Raw genomic sequence first — 23,826 nt, 5'->3', positions numbered from 1 at the left:
TACGACGCCGTTGCACATTCATTTTTACTGTTTCCACGTTGGGCAATTTTGCACTGGAAAATTTGTGGAAATTGTATATTGAGGTCGGGTTAGAAAATTGCAAATGAATCAAACATTCGTAGTTTTGAATATTAATTTCAAAGCTGGTGGGAAAAAATATGAAATCGGGGAAAGTTTATGAATTTTTAGCCAAAAACTCAAATTATAATAGTACTAGTATTAACATAAAGGAAGATCCGCAATTCAAAAATTACAATAAAATTTATTTAATAAGTTAGTAATTGAGAACATGATAATAATAATTATTAATATACTTAACTTTAAAAAATACATTAAGATTTGATTAAATCAATGAATAATTAATATTATATTTATTGAATATAAAAAACTGTTTTGTATTTGAACTGTGGGCCTTGAAAATTAACCCCAGTTGATTTAACAAAACAGGCCTAATAGCGGAGCCCACAATTATTGGGCCATTTCAACATTACTTAATAAATTTATTTATACATATAAAACCATAAATTCAATTAGGTTTTCCACCCAACTCCAAATTAGGGCAACCAGCTAAAGCCCGAATCGGAGTTCTGCACAGGCCCGAGCCCGAGCCCGAAAGTGTTGATTCCTTCTGCAAATCTGTGGTTTTAGGGGTTTTTGCCGTTTAATCATCTCCCACACCTCTGCCCGCCTCCATCTCTCTCTCTCTCTCTCAAATGGAGGAAGCACAGTACGAAATCGATTTGGGCAACCTTATGGCCTTTGACCAGCACCATCAATTCGCATCTCCACCTGCTTCCAGGTTTGTTTTTCTTCTCCTACATATGCTTAATTTTGATTTCAGTGGGCGTATGTTGGTTTTGGACGAGCTGGAATTTGCTCTTCAATTGCTAGTATTTACATTGCTTAATTCGTTTGGAATTTATGTATTGTTTATTTGACAGGGAGGAGATTGTGAAGGAAACAATTGAACAGGCTACGAAATTGGTTCAAGCAGTTGCGGATGCCCTTTTCAGTCTGCCTTCGACGGAGGATCCCGACGGCCCGCTCGTCAAGTTACCTGAACCTACTACCAAATTGCCCAGGGGAAAGCCTGTAAGCTATCTGTTTTTTAGAGAATTTGAATGAACACGTGAATCTCAAAGAAGGGGGGAAATGGGAGAAATGGTTTTTGCTTATTGAACCACCTATATATTGACATTTGCTTGATGAAGGGGAACGTTAGCTGTAGCTAATTGCTTTTGTGTATTATGCTCACACGATGGTGAGCTCGGCTCGGCCTGTAACTTAAATGATGTAGTCTGTCGAGTTGGCCGTTGAAGCAATTAATTAAGTGCTTTTGAAGCTACCGTCTTATACACGATTTGTTTGGGGACATTGCTATGTATTGGGTACTATTCTAGTTTGGATTCTATAGAGGTTCAATGTACTAGGATACTAGAGGGTTTCTAAATTGGTGATTTTGCTTTAGGACATGATGTTATAGCATGGCAGTCTTGCTTATGGCATCATCTTACTCTTGTTTAGAAAATATAAGGATCTTGTGGTCCATGTGTAATATAGTATTTTCGAATTTAGTATGGCCACTGGTTGGTGTGGTAGTGGACTGACGGAAACTGTTCGACATCTTGTATGTTGAGGCTAGGGAACAGTATTTTGGAAGATGGTTTTCTGCTGCTGCATCAAATTATGACAACCAATTGTCAGCTTTGGAGATCATAATTGAAATTTTCAAACTATTATTTTAGTTGTCCTGTGACCTTTAAATGGAAAGATGTGATATCTGAGAAAAGAAATGAAAATTGCTTCATATTTCGTCATAGGAATTATTCTAAAGATAATCTTCTTCGTCTGATGCATGGGCTTGACTTTGATGCTGCATACGTGACAATTATTGTTTTATCTTTTTTTCAGCTCCCGAAGCCTAGACCTCCTACACAGTGGGAAGTGTTTGCCCAACAAAAAGGTATGTTTCGGTTTCTATAACAAAATTGATATGTTTTATATACTTTTGATTAATGTTACTGACCTTGACTCTGTGGCAAATATTGGGTTTTAAGCGTTCTTTTGAAATGTGATTTAGGTATTCAAAAGCGGAAGAAGGAAAAAATGGCCTACGATGAGCAAACCGGTACTTGGAAGCGGCTCCATGGTTATGATCGTGTCAATGATGACAATGATATACCAATCATTGAGGCCAAGGCTACTGATGGTATAATGTCAATAATACTCTTCTTATTTTATTTTTCCAACCTAGAATGCTTTCAAGATTGCTACAGAAATCCAAATTTTCTTTGCATTTTTGCTACTATTTTGTTATAGATAAACTTATCTGGGCTTGAAAATCATGACAAGAACTTTTTTTGGCTTGATTGAGCTAGTGCTGATTTTTTAATGATTTGTGTCTATATTTTTATCTTCTATACTGCCAGTATGATAAATTGATAATATTAGCATTATCTTTAAGTTCTTGCATCTTCTCCTCATTCTTTAGTAATCAGTCTTTCCTTTTTCCAGAACCTGGAACAGATCCTTTTGCTGAGAGACGCAAGGAGAAGAAAAGCAGAGTTGACAAACAGGAGGGTAATCGATTAAAGAACCTCAAAAATGCACAGAAAGCAGGTGCCTTGCCAAGGTTAGCCTTTGACCTCCTTTATTTACTGGGAATTTTGGTTTTGCATCCATTGGAAATAATTAGAACTACATCGTATATGGATGTATAGTTTCACAGTACTTTTTCTATGTCTTTTGTCAGGTAGTTCAGTTTTATAGCAATGCTTAATCCGAGTGTCTTTATAATTTGCAGCCATATTCAACTTGCTGCGACTGCGTTACCTATAACAGGAACACAATCACAACCTAAGCGAGTTAGCAAAGATGTGTTGCAAAATGTCGCTGGCATGGCAGCAACTGCAACAGCGAGCGGTGGGAAATTTGACAAGAAATTGCCAGGGGAAAAGCCTCTGAAGCATGAAAAGAAGTATAGGAAGGTTTGTTTTGTCACCCTTTCCTTAAGCTTAATTTCGTACCTTTTCAATGATAACTGGCTAATTGCTTTTCCTATTATTAACTATCGTCCAGTATCTACCAGCCGTGGAAGGATCAGGAATGGGAGCCAGTGAAAAACAGCAGACTGAGAATGTCTTGAACAGGTTGATGTCCAAGCACTCTCACCAGATACTCAATGTAGAAAAGGTGCGTCTCTTCTCTTGGTTCATCGTCTGGTTTCCACACACGTTCAAATTCCATTAGCCATTCAATCTGTTGAAATGCAGGCTGTGAACATGCACAATGCGAAGAAAGAGAAGAACCAAAGGAGACAAGGTGGGCAATCATCGAACTCAGGCAAGTTTAAGGCGAACAAGAAATCTTTCAAGAAAACATCAAAGAAAGGTCCCTCCTCCTCGAGTAAAGGAAAATCAAAATGATGCTCTCATCTCTCTTGATCATCATATGGGATCTTGAAATTTTTGTTAGGCAACTAGTTAACTTAAGCTGGGCTTTTCTAAAGAAATATATTTTGGAGAAATGTATTACTTCGAATCTATTGTGCTGTCAAAATTTCCTACGAGTATTATATGTCTCTAGTTCGTTGGATTTTCCTAAAATTTGAGCTTCTTTTGGAAAATTATAATATTTGTGATAGGTTTATAATTTTCATAGGTTAGCTTTATATTTTAGGCCATTTCTAAATATTCCCATGATAAACTATTAATGTTTTATACTCCGAGGGAGTGTTTGGTTTGCAAGATTGTATCCTAATTAATTATGTAGTGTGTTTGATTTATAAGATTCAATCCCACAATTCATTTATGGATGGATGATTAAAGGATAATTAGTTATAGTTAACCTTTAGTAATTAAGATAATTTCACAATTTAATTTTAGATCATACTCCTATATTGATACTACTATTTTTTCTACTCCTATCTTGGTACTACTATTTTATATAGGATATCGAATACAACCTAATAGGAAGCAAGTATTCATTAATTTAAACAAATAAGAAATCAATACATAACCAAAATTTGAACTCGACCCCATTATATAAATTATTTTCAAATTCAATTATCTTGATCGAATATTCTAATGAATGAAAGAAGTCTCTATCCATATATTAATTAAAAACAATATTCCCTTTCACATCAACCGCTTCCAATATGGAGTAAAACACAAACATAAAATATCATTTTACAATATTCGAGATTCCAACAATTTGACCCAAGCATCCAAGATACTATAATACTACAAAACCCAAAAAAGATAGACATAAACTAAACAATTGGATTTGACCCCTCAATTGTCCTTAATCAAACACTCTTTACTGAAGCAATCTTGGCCGTTAGATCTTCCACAAATTGATTGAAATTAACCACTGAAGAGCCATCACCACCCATTGCATCAACTAATATTTTGCCAACTTCTTTGATTTTTTGCCTTATCTCTTGTGACTTCATCAAATAATCAACTCTCTCAGCAACACCTTTCCTCAACGGTGTTGATTTGTTGTCACACAAATTAATCCCAATCTTCATAACATCCACCACCAATTTCCTATTAGTGAACTGGTCAGTCAACAAGGGATAACATATCAACGGGACACCGCACTTTATGCTCTCGAGAATCGAGTTCCATCCACAGTGCGTCAGAAACCCCCCGACGCTTGGGTGAGAGAGAACCTCAAGCTGATCGCACCACTGTACGATCAGCCCACGGCCCTCGACCCGAAGCTCGAAACCGGCGGGCAGGACCTCGGGGTGCTCTGAGCTGACTATGTCAGGGCGGAGCACCCATATGAAGTGGACCCCACTAATCAATAGGCCATTTGCCACCTCATCAATCACATGTTTGCTAGTGTGAGCATAGCTTCCGAAAGAGATGTATAAAACTGAGCCACGTGGCTTGCTGTCGAGCCACGTGGCACAGTCCGCCTCGGCCCAGAGGCTGGTCGAGATCCGGTTCTTGGTGAACTCTGGTGCGAAAACCGGCCCGATCGCGTGGAATGGCTGGATTTGTTGCAGGGCGGAGATTGTGTCTTGTTCCAACTCTTGGACCGTGTTGCATAGCATGAAATCGGCCTTCTTCGCGTCTTTGAAGCATCGGTCGAGGATCCGATGCACGGGCGTATTGATATCGTCTTCTGCTTGAAGATACGAAGGTAAATCCGTAGTCGCTATGGATGTTACTCCCGGAATATACTCAATTCCATCGGACCGATTTCCTAAAAGGTAGACATCTTTTCAATCTCGTATTGTAAATTTGTATAGTAACGTTAATATTGTACGCATAAATTGCATAACTAACTTATTTCGAAAAGTGTGCATTTTCAAAATCAATGTACAGCATATCATTTTTATTAATTAGATCGATGCTACATTTGATGAAATAATAATTCTTTGAGTGAATAAAAGGCTCACACCACCAACAGACAGCGGTGATGAAATAATTACTTACCAGTCAGTGAAGCGAAATGGCCATTCTCCTTGAGGAGATGGACATGGTAATAGGAGGTGAGGACAAGTGCCGGCTCGGTGAAGAACGACACGTTGACAAGATTATACTTCCGGGCAATCGAAGAGGGCCACACGTAGAACGTGTCAACGATCAACGTGTTGATCGATGGGTCGTTGAGTACCATTCCACCAACTAGGTCATCCACGTGTGCTGGGAACACGTGCAAGATCCCCTCGAAGAACTGGTCGTGGTGGAGGGACCGATCGAACGCTAGTGGGAAGCCGTCCGTGACCGTGGCATAACGAATGTCGAGCCCCTTTTCACGGGACTCGAGGAAGATGTCTTGGCCGGGGCCGAGGCCGCGCGACCGGGAGATTTGCTGGTGGATGGAGTGGGTGTTGATGAAGGTGATTGTGAAGCCATTTGAGGCAAGCTTGATGGCTAGGTTTACAAATGGAATCACATGCCCTTGGAGAGGGTAGGGAAACATCAGTGCATGAGGCTTTTCTTTGATTTTCTTCATATTCTTTTTTTTTCAATCACTAGTATAAATTTGAAACAAATCAAGTACGTGCTCTATATAATAAGGTGCAAATTTGTTGGATGTTGACTAGTCGGTAAACTTAAATTACATGCACATTAATCAAGATTTTTTGGGTCAGATCAAACACATGGTGTCTCTAGTAAACTCTAATTATATTATTACACATACATATACTTTTTTAAGATATTATATTTGTGGATATACTTCCTCCGTTCATTTCAAAGTGAAGCATTTTTAGGGGTACATAACGCAGTGTTGGTATATAAAGTAAATAAAATGATAGGTTACTGTTAAAATGACAACATCTCTTGAAGTGACACTGTGATACTATATATATAATAATATTATAAACGCTACATAGCAATCTATAGATTGTTGTATAGCGTGTTGGATATTGCTGGCCGAGAAAAATTGTTGTATATAGTAGTATTGCATATTGTTGACCGTGTTTTTTACCCTTTTCTTTGCCATATGGCAGTTTATTATTCGTCTACTTGTTCAAATTATTAGCTAGGAATGATGGTATGATGTTATTTTAAGAGTTGGTGGCACCCTAACTCCCCTATGATGATATGTTTATTTTTAGAAATGATCGTATTTTGTTTTATTTTTTTATCTTTGTAGATCCGGAGCTAGTTTGTTTGTAAAGATAGTATAGATCTGGTCTAATTGTAATAGACATCTATTTGTTTTTGGTTGGTTGTAATAATAAATACTAGTACTATATATGTTATACTATTATTTTTGAAATTTGTGTGAAGATTCGATCCTAGCAAATATTATGGAGTTTGAACTATTAACGAAGCTACCTTCTTGTCTCTAATATACAAGTGGAGTATTAATTTACATCACTAAAGAGTTAAGAAAATACATTATGTACATTGGATTAGATGTCACAAATTTTTAATGATATAGTTAAAATATGAATAACTATGGAGATAAAGAATTCTTGAATAAGGGTATATATCTTCCTTCTTCAGTGGAATAGCTATATGTACGGAGTTGTTTATCCACTCAAATTTTCTTACAAATGGTAGTAACTTGTTGTTAACAACGAATATTCTTGATCAGCTATTGATCTACTCCAAAAATATTAAAGATCTTTTAGATTCTTTTACGTGTCGTGGTCTTCTTTATTAACCTAGATATTATTATTCTAAAATCGTTACTTATACCCCCAACTTTTCTTTTTACTCAAAACCATGGGGCATCCTTCCATCATAAACAAATCGTCTTTCTATTTCGGGATGTTGTGAATCTTAATGCTACGTACGTCAACAACTCTCTTCTATCCTCTCCCTCATTTCAAAATATTTTATTTGGAACTATAATTTATAAATAGTACTCCCTCCGTCGCAAAAAAGATGACATACTTGAGAGATAGCACGAGATTTTAGGAGTTGTTGTTTTGTAAGTTAAGTGGTGAGAGAAAATATAATTTTATAATTGATGTGAGAGGAAATTTTTTCCAAAAGAGGAAATGTGACATCTTTTGTGGAAGAAAGTGACATTTACTATGGCCCTATGGGACAGAGGGAATACCACTAGTATAATTTTCTTTGTTTCAGCAATTTTCTTTATATTTTTGTGTTATTTAATTGTTTTTTTCCCCACAATTTTCATTTTTGGTTTTGTATTGTGTGATGAAATGAGAAAAAATGAGATAAGATTTGATATTTTTATGATAATTTACTCTTGTACCTATAATTAATTTTTTAAAATTAATCTTTGAATAGTACTTTGCTCAAATATAATGGGAATATATGAGAAATTGAACGGTATGGATTTGACAGAAGATCGAAAATTTGAAAGAAATATATATACGTTTCAATTACATGTGGTACAAGATAACATGCATATTCATTTAGATGTGAAAATGTAATTTGGAGCTATGCGATACAATTATTGAAAGGAAGTTAAACTCAAATTAAGTAGCCATTAAATTTAATAAAGCTTAGCAGAATATATTTTTAATTTCATGTATCCAGAAATACCAAGTTAACATGAAAGTAAATGATTGCTCCACAAAATCATTTTCGAGTTATACAACAATATAGTAAACGATCGCGACCTTCACCTATCATTTCTTACGAATTATTTTTTATTATTTTGCTCTTGGACGTGCATATATGTCGTTATATAATAATTTATGCGTGACAAAAAAAATTAATGAAATTTTTTCACAAAATAGCCGCGACAGACCTAGATGGGGTCGTGCAGGTCGATCGAACATTTTGATCAACAACCCTATTCCATCAATAATTTTGATCCTATGAATTCCATTTTTCATATTGATTCGGTACATGAAAATAATCTCATTTATAGATGATAGAAATTTTAATAAAAAATTATTAAAATAAGAAAAAGTATAAGAAACGAAGAAAATATGGATAAAATACGTGAGAGATTTGGAACTCCAAAAAAGTTCAACAATGGTGGCGGCAGATATACATAGATTTGTGGAAAATAAAGTGTCGATAAATGTGCCCATTTTATTTGATGACTTAGAAGAGCATTATTTGTTCTGTTAGGCATTGAATCTTTATCGATAATTCACTTATCTCGAGTAATATTATTTTCTCGAAATTTGCTGATTTAGGCCTAGAACTTTCACAAAAATTAATAATACCCCTTTTCATTCAAGAAAAGCAAGTAGTTAATATTGTAATTTGGTCGTATCAATGATGAATAAGTTTTCCAAAAAATGAAATCACCTCTCATAGAATTCAACTCTAGTGATGCTAGTTTAAAAAAAATTGCATCTATCTTAAATTTTCGCAATTAAATCTTTTAATAATAGGTAAACGACAGTAGGAGACAACAAATCAACAATACGAAGTCAATATAACTATCATGTGCCCCATATTTTATGTAGGAATACATAATTTACAAAATATCATCAATCAAATGAAAGAGAAGTGTGTGTGTGACAAATTTAATACTATCAAATTCCTTAACTTTTTTCAATTTGTGTCTGATTTTTCTTTCTCTGTCTCCTTTTCTCTTTAACCATGTTAACTACTCCACTTCTGCATATCTCAAGTTCCATTCCATTATTTATTTCATCCAACCACAAATCTTTTAAAATACACCAATAGAAAAATGAAATTAGTAGTAATTGAATTGGAATTAAAAGGACTTAACACAAAAGAAATTAAAGTGGCTCATATTTTACTACTAAATAAAAATATATAAGTATTTATCAATAAAATTCTACTACTATTGTTTTTTGTTGATTCTGAAAATAAAGGATTTGGATTGAGAAAATTTGAAATAGAAAAACAGAAAATACAGCATAATAGGAGTTGAAATGGAAAAATATTAGAAAGATAAAAGTTAACACAGCGCGACGTAATTAGTCGTTTTCCCTCCAATAAACAGGTCGAGAATTCGAGTCGCCTCAACTACGAGCATGTCGAGACGTAAGTGAGTTCCAATTTTGTACAACAAAGAACCACTGGACAACATGCCACTTCTCTATACAGCGGCCATAGCCTAACAACATAAGCTTTAGATTACAACTGTTACGTTTTTCTCTGTCTCTAGCAGAGTTCTAAACTTCACTGCCCATTTTGATATCCAAGAAGGAAGCGTTTTGGTGAGTTTCTGCTTTCGGTACAACTTCTTTCTTCTCCGACCCAAAGAAAGAGCAGCTCTGGAGCGCGTCCAGACTGTTAGCTATCAGGCGGTTCAAACCACCTAGGCTATCGCTAAGAATTAGGTCGTTGCTTTGGTATCTACAGGAGGGAATGTCCAAGTCTAACGGCCCTAAAGAGTCCGGCTGTAACATGGACAAATCTTGAATTAGATCATAAGCACTTCGACATCATAGTGAAATTAACTGGGAACCTATCAGTCTAGTTAGTGTTAGAAGATACGAGAGATTAAAACTGAAAAATGACGGATGGCCATCGAGAATAAACTGAGAAATAACAAGGCGAACTATCAACTTGTGTAAGGGCATACCCAATATATATCTGTGAGGCCAGAGAAATCCATGGTGGGGTTTTCTATAGGATTATCAGGTTCAGATTCGTCCACGAGGTCTTCACAAATGCAGTTGTAATCAGTCAATTTCTCTCCTCCATGCAATTCCTGCAGGAAGAAAAACGTATTACCACAAACCCTTTTGAACAGTATAGGGGTATTATAGTGGTTCGAAATCAAACCTCAACTTTATGGTGAGATATTGAAGGGCTAGTTATAGTAGGTTGCTTATGGGCGTCTTTGGAACCATTCATACTTGCATTGTGGTTTTCACGAAAGAAAGCGCTAGTTTTCTTGAAAGAAAAGGCATCGCATGTTTCTTCAGCATCAAAGATGGAAGGTGCATGAGATGCAAGGCTCTGCTGCTGGACTTTGGTTTGGTGTTTAAAAATGTGTGCAGCAATTGCAGCATCAAAAGAGTCGCAGTTGAATGGAATCTGCTGGCAGTTTGAACCTAGAGGCCCCAGAAAATCACTGCAGTTGGCATCTGTGTTTGGCGTTGTCTCGGATAGCAGCTGTCCCATACTTATGTTCGTAAGACTGTCAGCCCATTCCCCAGAAGACAAGGGCATATCCTTCTGTGAGGAAAATGGAGTCCAGAATCATGTAATTAAGCAGCATAGTAATTAGAAGCATCCGATTCAAGAGCAAGAAAGCGTCAGAGGTGAAGACATACCGTGTTCTCGACTTGCCTAGAATGTGTCAAATCTACACTTGCTTCTCTAGGTAGTAATTCAATTGCAGTGCTATCAGAGTATCCTGAAGTATTGACATTGGATAAAGGGATATCACACGCAACTGTTATAGATGGAGTAGATGTGGAGGAGGGAGTCAAAACGATAACTGGTTCATCGTTCTTCTTTCTTGTTTCATTGATATTAGTACGAGAAAGTGCTTGAGCAGTTGCAGATTCAATCTCTGCTTTTGAAAACCAGCCATATCTTAAAAAACAAACAAAATCTGTTAGACAATGCACATTCATTCGGCTAGTACAGTTCCTCGGGCAGAATGCTCAAATGAGAAATCAATTAATTGGATCTTGTACAGTTTTTCTAAGACATAACACAACTCCTCAGACAGAAAAGGAGATCAAGAATACCTGAGGCGGAATACCGGGGGGCTTCCGACTTTGTAATGTACATCTGCTGCACACAGAGTAGAGTCCTTACTCCACTTCTGATACCCCACCAGGTTTTCTCTCTGTGCCCAGTAAGGAAAAAGTGTAAGCTCTTGATCTAACGGCCTTGAGTTTCCCCATTTGCGATTGAGGTGTTCCACCACAGATGATATTTTCTTCCGTGTACTCAAAGTAAGTTCCAGATAAGGGTTATGATGATTCTGCAAAATTAATGGAGTGTGGATTTTCTTAGTCACTCTAACTGCTAGGACAACTGCACTACCTCGAAACATTGTTGACATACAAATAAAAATTTAACCCGTACTAAAAACTCCATTCAACTGTACCCTTTCCAAGTCTTTTTGAGTAAATTCGTCGATTGGAAACAACTGGAGTTTAAGCTTTGACGGGTTCTGATTGTTGTCTTCATTGAGCGTGCTTCGTGTAGATTTTTGTGGAGAGCGTGCCATATCCGCAACAAGTTGAGGACCATCATGACCTGAATATACATAGATGCAACTTAAATTAGGTAACTCTTATGATTCACACCCTTATACTATTTCAGGGAAAAAATTTACAACCTGGTGTTTCCTGGTATTCAGCCTCTTTATCAGTGTCCACCCGTTCCAATTGTTCAGCAGCATCAGCCACCAATGAAACTCCAGCAATGGCAGCCTTCTCCCATCTTTCATATGCAGAAGCTGATGCAAGGCCTGCAAAACAGATTTTCCAATTAAATAAAGTATACTCATAGTTTATAAAAGTGGAACAACTAGGATAAAAACAAAAAAAATGAGAGATCTGGCTTATGGACACTTCTGTTATGCAAATATAATGTGCGTGTGTGTATCTAAAAAGCCCAATTGACATAGCAAGTAACAGACACTCCAGATGCACAGATCACTGAGATTGATGAACAGTATCCTTGATGGAACTAATAAATTTATGAAGTTACCATTTTTCCGCCGATGTTTCACTGCCTTTACAGCAGCTTGGTCTACTTTGCAGTTGGCGCGGCTTATTCCTATATTGGCGTGGCGCTTAAACAAAGATACCTTTCCAGTTCCAACTTTCTCGATGTTCTGGCTGTCAAGAAGAACCATTTTAACTGCACGGTTGTCATGCCCTGGTGCTCTGACCTGATTTGTGATGTTTGGTACACAAGTATTATTTTCTCCAGTAGACAGTCTCTTCTTAGTATTCTTTTTCCGATCCCTCAAAAGTTGGTTCTCCTACATGACAAAGTTTTATCATTCAAAATTCTTAGCACACCATATCCACAATTTATTTCATTAAGAGAGAAGGATCACAGTTTAAACTAACCAGAGTCTCCAAAAATATCTTAAATCTTCTAGGTTTTAGATGAAGCTTAGAAGCTTTACAGCTATACTTTTCCAGCAATGACCACCTGCAACCAAATTGCAGCAGTTGAAGACTGGCATTTAGAGCTATACTAATAGGGTCCCAGTAAACCCTGAAAGGACAATCAAGCTTCCCCAGCAGAACACCATAGAACACAATTTCAGGAAAGTGGGCAAAAATAATCTCACTTTCTATCCTCCCCTTTCCCAAATTCCTTCTCTTAGGTGGTGTTATGAAGAAGGCTCAAGTATTAATTGGTCAAAATACCAGATTGATACCAAGAGTATGAGAACATTATCCTCGCTTTCCATGAAAAATTTCCGTTTCTTTGAATGATCAACCTTTCACATCCATATACCTACTAGAAACCAAGACACTTTTACTGGGTGTGGGTATTATGTTGATCCATTAAGCCCTATGGTGAGAATCTTTAACTACTATCATGTGAGTTGTGAACTCTTTATATCCTCTTATTATGAAATCCTACCCAACTAAATGCATCATCAACGTTTTGGGGCAATTTTGAGAAACCAAAAAGAAATAAATGTGTTATTTGATAGTTAATATCTGCAATCATCATCAGAAAGGGACATCAGGTGCATCTCTTCCAGCATTATCACATGAAGTTATGAGAAATACACTGGAGCTTTGCCACCATATGTTAATAACTTCTTTCTCCCTTTTCTTCATAAGGTTTCACTAAACACAAAGAAACATCTGCAGTTTATTCATCCAGCATATGTAAAGCACTTGCAATAAGCTTTGTTACATCCTTCTGGTCCAAACCACTCCCCACCAAAACAAATGACACATTTTGAAAAACCAGCAAATTAACTTACTGCCAAAGCAAATTAACACTTGACAGAATAAAGGAGAGTGATCACTGAAAACTGTTTGAATTTGTATGCCAGTAATTTGGAAGGAGCATAAACAATTCATATTTACCAGCGAAGCATGGCAGCATTGGTGTCTTTTGAGTTTTTGGCGTCCAGGCAAAGTTCTGGGCACAGCAACTTGTTCATTCGCCTGACAAGTCGATAGTAATAATGCCTAACCTGAAGGCAGGGGACCAAAATGAGATGAAAAGTTAGCACATGTCGGGGAAAGCATTGAGTGACGAGTCAAGATGCATTTCTAAAAAAGCACCTGATCCTTGTTTTTGCTCTGGACACGTGATGTGATTTTCTCAAAATTCTGCGAGAAAAAGGTATTCCACTGTCAGAATCCATTGGAGGAAAAAACATTCTTTCCAAATGAATTAGGTAAAAGTCTAGCAGTTTATTTGCCTTGCCAACTTGTCGTAATGCGACAAAAAAGCTTTCTTCTTCTTGACGGGTCCAAGCAGCCCATTGTCTTGTCGGTTTTTTTCCTACAGCAATAAAGGACCGATTAGAATATGCATTTGCCCGTGATCGTGCATTTAATAAGCCGAACAAATGATCAAACAGTACCGGGCATCTGCAGAGCAGCTTGTTCCGGTGAAGATGTGGGCATGCTACCATTCCCATCTTTATTTCCAATATTATCCGGACATTGACAAAGTTCACAGTCCAATGAAACCTGTGTCACCATTTTAATATCTTTCTCGTCACGCAAAAGTTAATCCTTCATGCATATTCCGATTTCCAGGTTTAGTACGATACTTCTAATAGTGCGGATTGCAGAGCAGAAAGTGCCTGGTTGAAACAAGGAAAAGACAGTTAACAATGTTGAGAGTCCAGATAGGAAAATCCATGTTCAATCTATACTCTAAACCATGTTGGAGGATTTCACATTATGTCTCACCCCAAAATTCACTATTATTTCAATACAAAGCAGAATTAACTACTCATACCTAGCTCACAAACATCCACCAACTCGAAATACAAACATAATTGATCATCAAAATTGGAAACCAATAGCAGTAGAATCAAGTATGCTCATGATATACACAAGGAGCACATAGGGTTTCCACATTAAATCCAAACAATCAATCAAAATCAATTTTGATGAAGCAAAATTCAACTATAAAGCATGTAAAAAACATAATTCGAACTTCATTTCAAGTCTCAAGCATACTCAATTCACCAATTCAAGTTTAAAAAACCTACCCAATAAAAAAATTAGAATCAACGAAGAAACCCTAAGATCTATCACCCAAAATCACCAAAACCTCAGAAACGAAAATTCAAGCAGCTTCCAATGTGCATGAAACATGAAAATTGAAAAGCACAAGGAATCATGGGAGATTGCATACCAGAAACCGAAATCAAACTAGGCGAAATTGGATGCAAAAAATGGATAAAGAAAAATAAAAAATAAAAAGAATAAATCAAAGGCAGTCTTACTGAGATTGATAACTTCAACAGCAGTTAACGATTAAAATAATAGGAGCACTTGAAATTGTGAAGTAAAATATTGTATACTACAAACAAAAGAAATATTTTCAATAATGGATAATATATTCTTTGTTAGATAATGAGGTTTTAACGTTTATCAATTAATCAATTTACTATTACACACAAAGAATATCTTTTGGTGCTCAAACAATATTAGGTCAAATAATATACATATTTTATTTATTTTCATTCATTTTTTTTCTTATTCTAATAAAACAGATGTTATTTTGATTATCACCAAAATATCTGTGGTTTACATAAATTCTAGGGCAAAAATCCATACACAAAAATATATCTTACTCCTTTTATTGCTAAAATAGGTCTAATAAAGTTTTGATAAATAAATTAATATACATTAAATATAATATGCTATGTGATAGTGACAATTAATGAAAATGACAAATTTCTATTATCTTATCAAAATAGCAAAAATAAAATTGTAGTGATCAAGAGATTTGTTCGACCGTTTGTTTTACGGTGGTTTAGAGTCGTCCATCCTTGAATACTTTAAAGTTAGCACAAATTTATCGCAAAAAAAATGGACTATTTTAGCTTTCGGAGAAGATCTGAATTGAGATATTGCAAGATATTAGGGACACGTGTTTGTTGTTAATACTTTATATGTTCATTATGGCTATATAGATTTGGTGTTTATGACGTGTCTTACCGCTAGCGAAAGCTTCAAATGTTCAAATAGAGATGGAAAGTGATAGTTTTTTTTAATATCCATAATTATGAAGTACTATTGAGATTTTTATTAATTGTTGATCCATAGTGAATGATACTTTGTCGTTGACTTCTTATCGAATTATACATATACTTGCTATAGAGAAGACATGGATTAATAGATTATGAGGTTATTTGGTTTATAAGATTATCATAACAAATCACTCTCCAGCTAAAATAATCTGATAACGTTATCTTAATATCATAACGACACACGCGTGTTTCGTTATTTGTTTTTTATTCTAACTTTGCTTTTTATAAAAAAAGTTGGGTTTTTTCCACCAACTTTTAAATTGACAAATAATATCACGAATTTTACCTGAGTTTGTTATTTTCCATTGGCGAAAAATTTTTAGCAAAAAATATCATGATGCGGATTTTTTTCCGTAATTTCTCGACAACAACTTCAAGAGCTTCAAGTTTTTCAATCTCTAAAGATAGTTTTTTCTTGAAGCACATCCTCCAAAATTATTATTAAATCCATTAATATAGCTAGGCCTGTCAAATCGGGTACTCGCGGATACCCGATCTGAAAATTTCAGGTACCCGATCCCGAATTTTCCAAAATATAGTATCTGATACCCGATCCGAATTTCATTTCGGGTACTCAATTACTCGACTCGGGTATCCAGTCTCGAATGATCGGGTATCCAGTCCCGATTTCAAATTTAATTTTGACTTTTTTCAAAAAAAAAATTAACTGACGGAGGTAGAGGGCGGCGGCCGTGGATGGCGGTGGCTGGGCAGGCGAGAGAGCAAGAGAAGGGAGAGATGTTGTGGCCGGCGCTGGGAGAGGAGACAGCAGCGGCAGCATTGGCGGCGGCGGAGGGAGAGCGCGGAGGAAGAGCATGAGAGGAAAGGAGACGTGTTTAATATAAGTAAATGATTAGTTCTAGGAACAGTAGCCTAATGTTTAATATTTAATTCTTTAAAGTATGATTAGTACTAATACGCGGTTCATGCTTAATATTTAATTACTTAAATTGTTAAAAATTAAATAAATACATTATATATTAACTTTTAAAAAATTGGATAATTCGGGTATACCCGATCGGGTATCGGGTTACCTGATATCCGAAAAACCAAAATCCTCAATACCCGATCCAGAACCGAAACTCGATTTTTCGGGTTTTGGGTATCCAATTACCCGATTTTTTGGGTTTGGATATTGGGTAGAGGGAACATCTTTTTAAGTCCACGAACTTTGCCAAAGTATCATTTTAGGTCCGTAAACTTTGAAAATATCATTTTAGGTCCATCAACTATGGGTTAATATCATTTGAGGTATCCTAAAAAAATTTTGGACAAAAATGCCCTTAAGACCTTCAAATGTCAATTTGAACAATTATTTCGCCAATCATCTTGCGTCAGAGACATAGAATCCAACAATTTTTAACGGCAAATTTTTATATTTAAATTCAATTTAGATGTTAATTGATCTCCATTTTGAAATTCGATCTCCGAATGACAATCCAAATTAATAGCTATCTAATTTCAAAATAAATAAACTAAATAGAATTCACTCATCACCTATAGCAAATTATTAAAATACAGTTTAGATTGAAAAAATAAAATAAAATATCAAGTCTCAATTCACTATCATTAAATAATTAGTCATCTAATAATTGAAAAACTAACACATATTTTTTACGGTAAATTTTAATTATATTTAAATTCAATTTGGATGGTAACTGAATTAAACAGTAGTAAAAAAATTGTTGGACTCTAGGTCTTTGATGCAAGATGAGTAGCGAAAGAATTGTCCAAATTGCCCTTTGAAGTCCTTAAGAGCATTTTCGTCCAGAAAAAATTTAAAATACCTCAAATGATATTAATTTGTAGTTCACGGACCTAAAATGATATTTTCAAAGTTTACGGACCTAAAATAATACTTTGACAAAGTTTGTGGACCTAAAAAGATGTTCCCTCTATTGAATATCCAATACCCGGTATCCATTTTGAAAGGCCTAAATATAGCCGACATTTATTAACTGGTGGAATATTACAAACTCGGGTAAAGTTTGTAATATTATTTGTCAATTTAAAAATTCGGTAGGAAAAACCCAACTTTTTAAAAGTTCCATGATATTAGAAGCCAATATTTATAAAAAAAAAAAAAAAACTTAGAAATTGACTAAGAATATATCTTTAAAGTTTAAACAAAATATAAAATAATAAAATCGATGAACATAAATTTCAGAAAAAAAAAACCCGTAAAAAAGAGAAACCTTTTGGATTAAAATCACTTTCTCAACCGGCGATTTACTTCTCCTCCGCCGTAACGGAAAAAAGATGGGGTTAGGTTACGCCGTCGGAGTCGTCGGATTTCTGATTCTCGCACACGCCGCCTACTCCACTATCCAGTGTGCGTATTCAAATCGCCAGAAGTCTTTATTTTGAACAAATCCTGAATACTAGCTCTGAATTTTTCGATCTGTTTTGATTTCAGATAGATCTTTGCTGAAGATTACAGAAGAGGAGTTCACGGGGCCACCAGTCACTGTAATTTCATCTATTATGCCTATTTTGTATGCGGATAATTCGTTTTTGCAGCTAATTAGGTATGTGGTTTTCGATCGATTTACAGGTAGTTATGGAGCTGGTTGCAGGATTGTTTTTCTGTTTGTGGGCTGCGTTGACTGTGCCTGGCAAATTCTTGTCGATTCTCCCTCAATCAGATGAGAACAGGTGCGTTTAAGCGTTTAATTTTCCATTGATTTCCATTGTGTTGTTGTTATAACGTTATTGGATCTACTGCAGCAGCTGCCTCTGCTTGTATGTTTGAATAATATTGTATTGTGAACATTCGGTGTAAATTGTATGTAATGATTTATGAATGTGGGCTTAGGTAGAGTTGCAGCTGCTATCTTGATTGTTTATATGAGGTATTGGGGTATTTGGTTAGGCCAAGAAAATAATTTGTGTACACATTTGTGTCTGATAATTTGTCACAAGATAACTGAGTTGTAATTACGAGGTTTGTTGGAGATTGGTAGGATATAGCTCCTCAACAATGTTTATGAGTTTTCATGTAGCGTATCATGTCCGTTTGGCTAAGATATGATGGCTGAAAGAATATATTGGAGCTCTCTACTATGATGTTGTTACCATTCACGAAAAGAGTTTGTTTATTAGTCTATTTCAACCTTTTGGCAAATCTGTTTATGTGTAGGAAGTGCGCAATGCCCTCTATCATGTAAGTAGAAAACTGGATGGTTGCGATAAAAGCTAGCATATAAATTTTAGACAGAAGGCTAAACATGCATTAGGGCTAGGGGGAAACTGTTCGGCAGCTTTGATATCTTGACTTGAAAAACTCCAACTTACTCAAGGAAATACCTGGATTTTTTTCATAAATTGACCTGAAATTCGATATTTCACTTCATGCAAGCTACACATTGCACCATATAATGTCCAAATGGCAATTAGAAGGACAATTAATGAGTTTTTGAATAATGAGATGAATGAAGAAGCATAGCTGGATGGTTCATGCCTTCCCACTTATTTTATTTTGCTTTCAATTGAATTCAGTTTTTAAATATGTTAGAGCTTTATCCATCATGAATTGCATTAACTAGTCCTTGATCTGGTTTTAGTACAGGAAACGTGTCTTGCTTACTGATTAAGCTTTGATCTTCATTTTTCGAAGTTGGACATGCTTCAGGCTACTAACCACCATTCTTTCTGTCTAAGCAGGGTGGTTGCCTTACCTTCCAATCTGGATTTCATGATCTTCAATCATCGTGGAAGAGCTTTTTCTATGGGCATCGATATGAAGCAAAAGTGATATTATAGCTCATTGCATTTGATTAATTAATGAGATCTAGAGCCAAAAGAAACTTAAACTAGATGTTAATTTTGCTGGAATCTAGAAGGTATTGATTTCATAGCTGTTCGGGGGCACGACGAGCTACCACTGTTTCTCTATCTTTGTGAGATCTAAGGACAAGGGCAGTTGGCCTGCTTCTCATGCTTGTGTTATATTTTAGTCGGTTGAAAGTTTGAATCTTTTATATGGGCGTGTGCATCTCTCATTCATTTATGGTAATTGCTTTTGTGTTATACTTGGTTATTAACTACTCAAGTAGATTCAATCTTACAGAAAGCTATTTATTTACAAAAAAAATAAATTGAAGTATTTTATGTTGCATAGCTTGCATTTTATATGCCAATCTAAGGCTCACTAATGAAAATATGTATATTGGCTACTACATTTATTGTATAGTTACTAATATTTCATGAAGATAGATGTTACGAAGTTGTTTAAATGTTTAGGTTGATCAAAGGTTGGGGAAATGAGATTATGTTATTTATTAACCAATATTTTGCCATTTAAATGACTCAAAAATGTCATGTAGATAAAAAAAAAAATGATATGCCGTCAAACGCCTGATGATGGAATGTATCACAATACATCAACTTAAAACTTTTTGGACTAAAATGAAATAAAGGTGACGTCTGTGGCTTTTGCAACCAAAAATGAGAGGAGGAGAAAGAAGGAGAATGCAAACAATGGCTGTCCATAAACTCATCAGAAAGATTCATGCATCCTTTCCATCGGTTTAGTTCCAAGTCGCGTGCTTCATCACTTGTTCTTGATGTCAAAGGAAATTATCTTGAGAGCGCCACAACAACATGTTTGTCTCCTCCTCCTCGCAACGTACCATTTTTGGCTCCCACGGCCTGCAGCACCAATGCATCTGATGAAGACAAAATAAGCAAGTGTCTTGTTAATTGTATCCATAGATAAATCATGCAAAGGTTTGAAACCAAACAGTCAGCCTATCAAGAAGCCAAGATTGCAGAAAAGAAACCAAGATAAAGTACAAGATTATAAGGCCCAAATGCAGAAAAAGTGCCGCATTTGCGATGGTCAAATGTTTCGTAAAGAAAGTGCCCAAGTATTAGAGGTGTTACCTCATCGGTTGTAGAATACGGTCTCGGATGACTAGTTGTGGTACCAAGAGCGGGCATTTCTCAATCGTGACCTGTGGCAGTGGCGAGTAGAGGAAGTTTCTGGTGGGGTTGCAGCGTTGCGCTTGCATTCATATCCTAGTCACACTTTATCACCACAGTCCATTTGCTATTCTTCTAGCATATGCAATATACAGTCACACTGACCAACACAAGAATGAGATACATTCCAAAAACACCTTCCATCTGTAGTTCTTCAAGAACAAGGCCACCAAACTCCAAAAAGGAGAAAACCACACCACATTGTCAATCCTCACACGCACCAAACCGAAGAAAGAGGAAATGAAACAGAGGGAGACCGGCAGAAAAGCATATAATTTAAAAATGGAACTAAACAAAACCAAGCTAGCCTAGCTTGCAAAAGATGAGCATAGTATCTTAAGTATACAGAATGGGGAAATGTCATCCAAGAGTGCCACATAAGTTTCCAGATAGCTCAATCAGATCACGCAATAAAATGGTATCCAACTTATATTATCACACAAAATTATGACATGATTGTAGAACAAGGCACAAACAAGAGGTGGCAACAACTATATGTGCGTGTGTTCGTAGAGAGGAGATGGAAACACAGGGAACGAACAAAATGCTACAATCTCATTCATTAAGAAATAGTGTCAATGACAAGAAATCTGGAAATGACCTGACATATCTCGAAAAATGACTTAATCTGGGTTCCGCTCCTAAATGGATTAGCACCAAATACACAAGCACAAACTACTGTATGTTTTGAGTTTGACTAGTCACTAACCTAATCAACTGCTATTTTCTTGAACATTAGCCAATCAATGTCATTCAAGGAACTACAAATTTACAACTGAGGAAGCTCCTGCTGGTTTTCCAAAGATTGCCGTAGTATAAACTCAACTCTCCTCTTCTTGTCATCTCTTTCACCCTCGTGACCAAACCATGAAGATGTTCCTCCAACGGCTTTCCGAATCCTCAAATCCAATGGTTCACCAAATACCTTTTTACCCCCCTTGAGCTCTAAAAACAAAGAATCCCTCTTTTCCGGAAAAGTCTTCTCGCCATCACTTCCGGAATCAAGCCCATCCTTCATTGCCTCAATGGCTGGAGCAAACGTCTCCAACAAAGAAACTTGTTTTTCTGTCTGAGCTTGACTAGAAAGCTTTGGGGGAATGCTAACCCGTGACACGCCTATGTCCTCAGCCTCCAACGGCTTCTCCAGAGACAGGTTCCCATTGTTATTAACTCCTGATCCATTTCCTCCATTACATGGTTCAGCAGATGTTGTAGCCACTGATGATCCATTACATACAAGCCGCTGCTGCAGATTCAACAAAGACCTCTCTGCCTTCCTATGCTGCCTCGCTAGCTCAATCTTATCTGTACGAGGGTCAGAAAGCCTCTCATTCCAAACAGGTGTTCGTACATACGTGTGGGCATCCGGAAATGCAGGCAACCACTGTGGCACGTGCTTAAAAGCCGGAGTCTCCCCCATTTGCAAGAAACTAGGTATCATTCTCCGTTCCCTGATCACAGGAAATTGTGGCACCGGTTGAGCAAATGGCACCTCGTCAGCCATGTCTACATACTCTTTGATCTCTCTAATAGCACCTGAACTCACTACACAGTCGGTATGAACCTCTGAAGCACCAGTAAACCCTAGCGGCTTCCCCAAGTCTTCCAGCCCCTGGACAACATCAAAGACGTTGCAGCCCGTCCTACCAGCCGAATTCGCATAAAATCTGGCGGTTTTACCTAACTCACAGACATACCTAATCGCAATGTCAACAAGCGAATCCAGAGCAGACTCATTGAACCCCTCAAACCCAACACCCTCGCATATTTGAGCCATTGCAACTCTCGAGATAGCTCGACTATAATCACCAGCGCCAGATCGCAAATTCGAACCATTCTGTTCGTCTCTCGTGCCTTCAGCTTCACCTCCATCGCTCATGTTCAGATTCAAGAAACATTTAGGGGTTTCTTAAGCTCCAAAAACCTCAACAAACACTCAGAACTTAGAAATCCCAGGCCCCACCAGCAGCTAGAAATAAATATAAACCCTAGATACAAGCTGGAATAGCATCGAAGAAGATGTGGCTATATCAATCTATACGCGAGCTTAACCAACGCATCAGCCTACAACTGAGTTACGAGCACTTACAATTGATGCAACTTTCAGCGCCGTCTTCGAATTCGATGAATTTGAATACTCTCTTTAAAACGGGAACGAATTCAATTGCGGTAAAACCCTAGAGAGAGAGAACGAATCATCGCTCTAGGGTTTTAGCTTTGAAGATGGCAGTTTTGGGGGGAAATGGAGTTTGATTTGGGGATTTTATGGAGTGATAAACCCTACTGTGAATCTGAAAACGGAAATTTGGATCGAGAAGAGAGAGAAATTCGAGAGGAGAGAGAAAGTCAAAACAGAGAGCTCAAGTGAGGTATTTATAGGCGAAGCCGCGCTGCTCATTTATTCTATTTTTAAAGAAAAACTCTACTACTTTAAATCCTTATTTTCCTGCAATTTGAATTTCGAAGCTTGATCTAAATTTAGAAACTTCTATAATATTCATTTCAATTTAATTACAATATTAATTATTGAGAGACAGATAAATTTTGAAATGATATTATTACATCGGTCGTTCCTCGTATTTAGAATATTAGTAGTTACTTAGATAATTGTGTTTTATAAGAGTGGTTTAATCTTCAAATATATAGTACCTATTTATATTGTATATTTTTCAATGTAATTATAATTTTTAAATATAATTAGGAAATTATGGAAAAAATATTAAGTCTAGTTCAGTTTATATTAAGCAACTTTAAAAATCAACCGTAATACATCATTAAATTGGTTTTTGATACGAGACCAAAAATTGAGTTGCTTGCATGCTAAATGATTTTCGCTTTTGTATAATTTAACTCACTCATAGTATGTCCCCGTATAATTTATGACATAGTTAATAGTATAACTTCGTCAAAGTATTTTGCCATAGAAAATTCTGAATGACTCCAAAATTATGATTTTTTTGGTATAAATTTTTAAGTTGCAAAACAGACAAAGAAAATGACCAAATTTCATGATATTTGGTCAAAATGAATTATCCAGTAATATGCTTAAATGCTTATTACTTTATTTGTCTCATCCGAAACGTTTACTTTTCATTTTTAAATCGTGTCAATCAAGAACCGGGCTCTAACTAGAATGTCCACCTCCCCTAGATATCGCTGATATCTGATCACGCACATCTGGATTGTCATGCATTAGGACCATGATTCAACAAGCATCTGGGCCACCTCGATGAGACCAAGTAGTGA

At 36.3% G+C, this 23,826-nt stretch overlaps 5 protein-coding genes across 8 annotated transcripts; 2 read left to right on the top strand and 3 right to left on the bottom strand.

Moving 5' to 3' along the window:
* The first annotated feature begins 542 nt into the window (after positions 1–542).
* On the top strand, positions 543–3,605 carry LOC125209039 (ribosome biogenesis regulatory protein homolog). Its single transcript, XM_048108622.2, has 8 exons — positions 543–799; positions 942–1,092; positions 1,912–1,963; positions 2,081–2,209; positions 2,515–2,632; positions 2,804–2,987; positions 3,079–3,192; positions 3,273–3,605. The coding sequence occupies exons 1-8, from the start codon at positions 714–716 to the stop codon at positions 3,423–3,425; spliced, it is 987 nt and encodes a 328-aa protein (XP_047964579.1). The 5' UTR covers positions 543–713; the 3' UTR covers positions 3,426–3,605.
* A 508-nt stretch (positions 3,606–4,113) lies between these two features.
* Positions 4,114–6,021, bottom strand: LOC125214258 (UDP-glycosyltransferase 86A1-like). Its single transcript, XM_048115196.2, has 2 exons — positions 5,451–6,021; positions 4,114–5,217 (listed from the first exon to the last, which is right to left on the bottom strand). Exons 1-2 carry the CDS (start codon positions 5,971–5,973, stop codon positions 4,307–4,309), a joined length of 1,434 nt encoding a protein of 477 aa, XP_047971153.1. The 5' UTR covers positions 5,974–6,021; the 3' UTR covers positions 4,114–4,306.
* Positions 6,022–9,346: 3,325 nt separating this feature from the next.
* Positions 9,347–14,930, bottom strand: LOC125214887 (TSL-kinase interacting protein 1-like). Its single transcript, XM_048116096.2, has 14 exons — positions 14,788–14,930; positions 13,912–14,136; positions 13,747–13,829; positions 13,607–13,654; positions 13,406–13,515; positions 12,422–12,506; positions 12,054–12,330; positions 11,680–11,811; positions 11,446–11,597; positions 11,081–11,319; positions 10,658–10,922; positions 10,164–10,559; positions 9,961–10,089; positions 9,347–9,775 (listed from the first exon to the last, which is right to left on the bottom strand). The coding sequence occupies exons 2-14, from the start codon at positions 14,030–14,032 to the stop codon at positions 9,548–9,550; spliced, it is 2,265 nt and encodes a 754-aa protein (XP_047972053.1). The 5' UTR covers positions 14,033–14,136; positions 14,788–14,930; the 3' UTR covers positions 9,347–9,547.
* Positions 14,931–17,763: 2,833 nt separating this feature from the next.
* LOC125213323 (membrane magnesium transporter-like protein) lies at positions 17,764–19,626 on the top strand. Its single transcript, XM_048113804.2, has 4 exons — positions 17,764–17,929; positions 18,014–18,066; positions 18,152–18,252; positions 19,261–19,626. Exons 1-4 carry the CDS (start codon positions 17,857–17,859, stop codon positions 19,349–19,351), a joined length of 318 nt encoding a protein of 105 aa, XP_047969761.1. The 5' UTR covers positions 17,764–17,856; the 3' UTR covers positions 19,352–19,626.
* Positions 19,627–19,981: 355 nt separating this feature from the next.
* Positions 19,982–22,933, bottom strand: TAF8 (TBP-associated factor 8). Of its 4 annotated transcripts, none has more exons than XR_016137129.1 (3): positions 21,290–22,933; positions 20,482–20,754; positions 19,982–20,264 (listed from the first exon to the last, which is right to left on the bottom strand). XR_016137129.1 is itself a non-coding variant. In XM_048113800.2 (2 exons), the coding sequence occupies exon 2, from the start codon at positions 22,457–22,459 to the stop codon at positions 21,350–21,352; it is 1,110 nt and encodes a 369-aa protein (XP_047969757.1). In that variant the 5' UTR covers positions 22,460–22,579; positions 22,670–22,932; the 3' UTR covers positions 21,118–21,349. The 4 variants fall into 4 exon arrangements, 1 of the variants encoding a protein (XP_047969757.1); XR_016137128.1 differs by having other exon boundaries at positions 20,482–20,680; XR_016137130.1 differs by having other exon boundaries at positions 19,982–20,247; positions 20,482–20,680.
* Between the last annotated feature and the right edge of the window lie 893 nt (positions 22,934–23,826).

This window comes from Salvia hispanica, chromosome 3 (assembly GCF_029641045.1).
Source record: "Salvia hispanica isolate PSC_SH4W2 chromosome 3, Shi_PSC_v1, whole genome shotgun sequence".
NCBI lineage: Eukaryota > Viridiplantae > Streptophyta > Magnoliopsida > Lamiales > Lamiaceae > Salvia > Salvia hispanica.
This window is presented reverse-complemented; position numbering and strand designations above follow the sequence as displayed.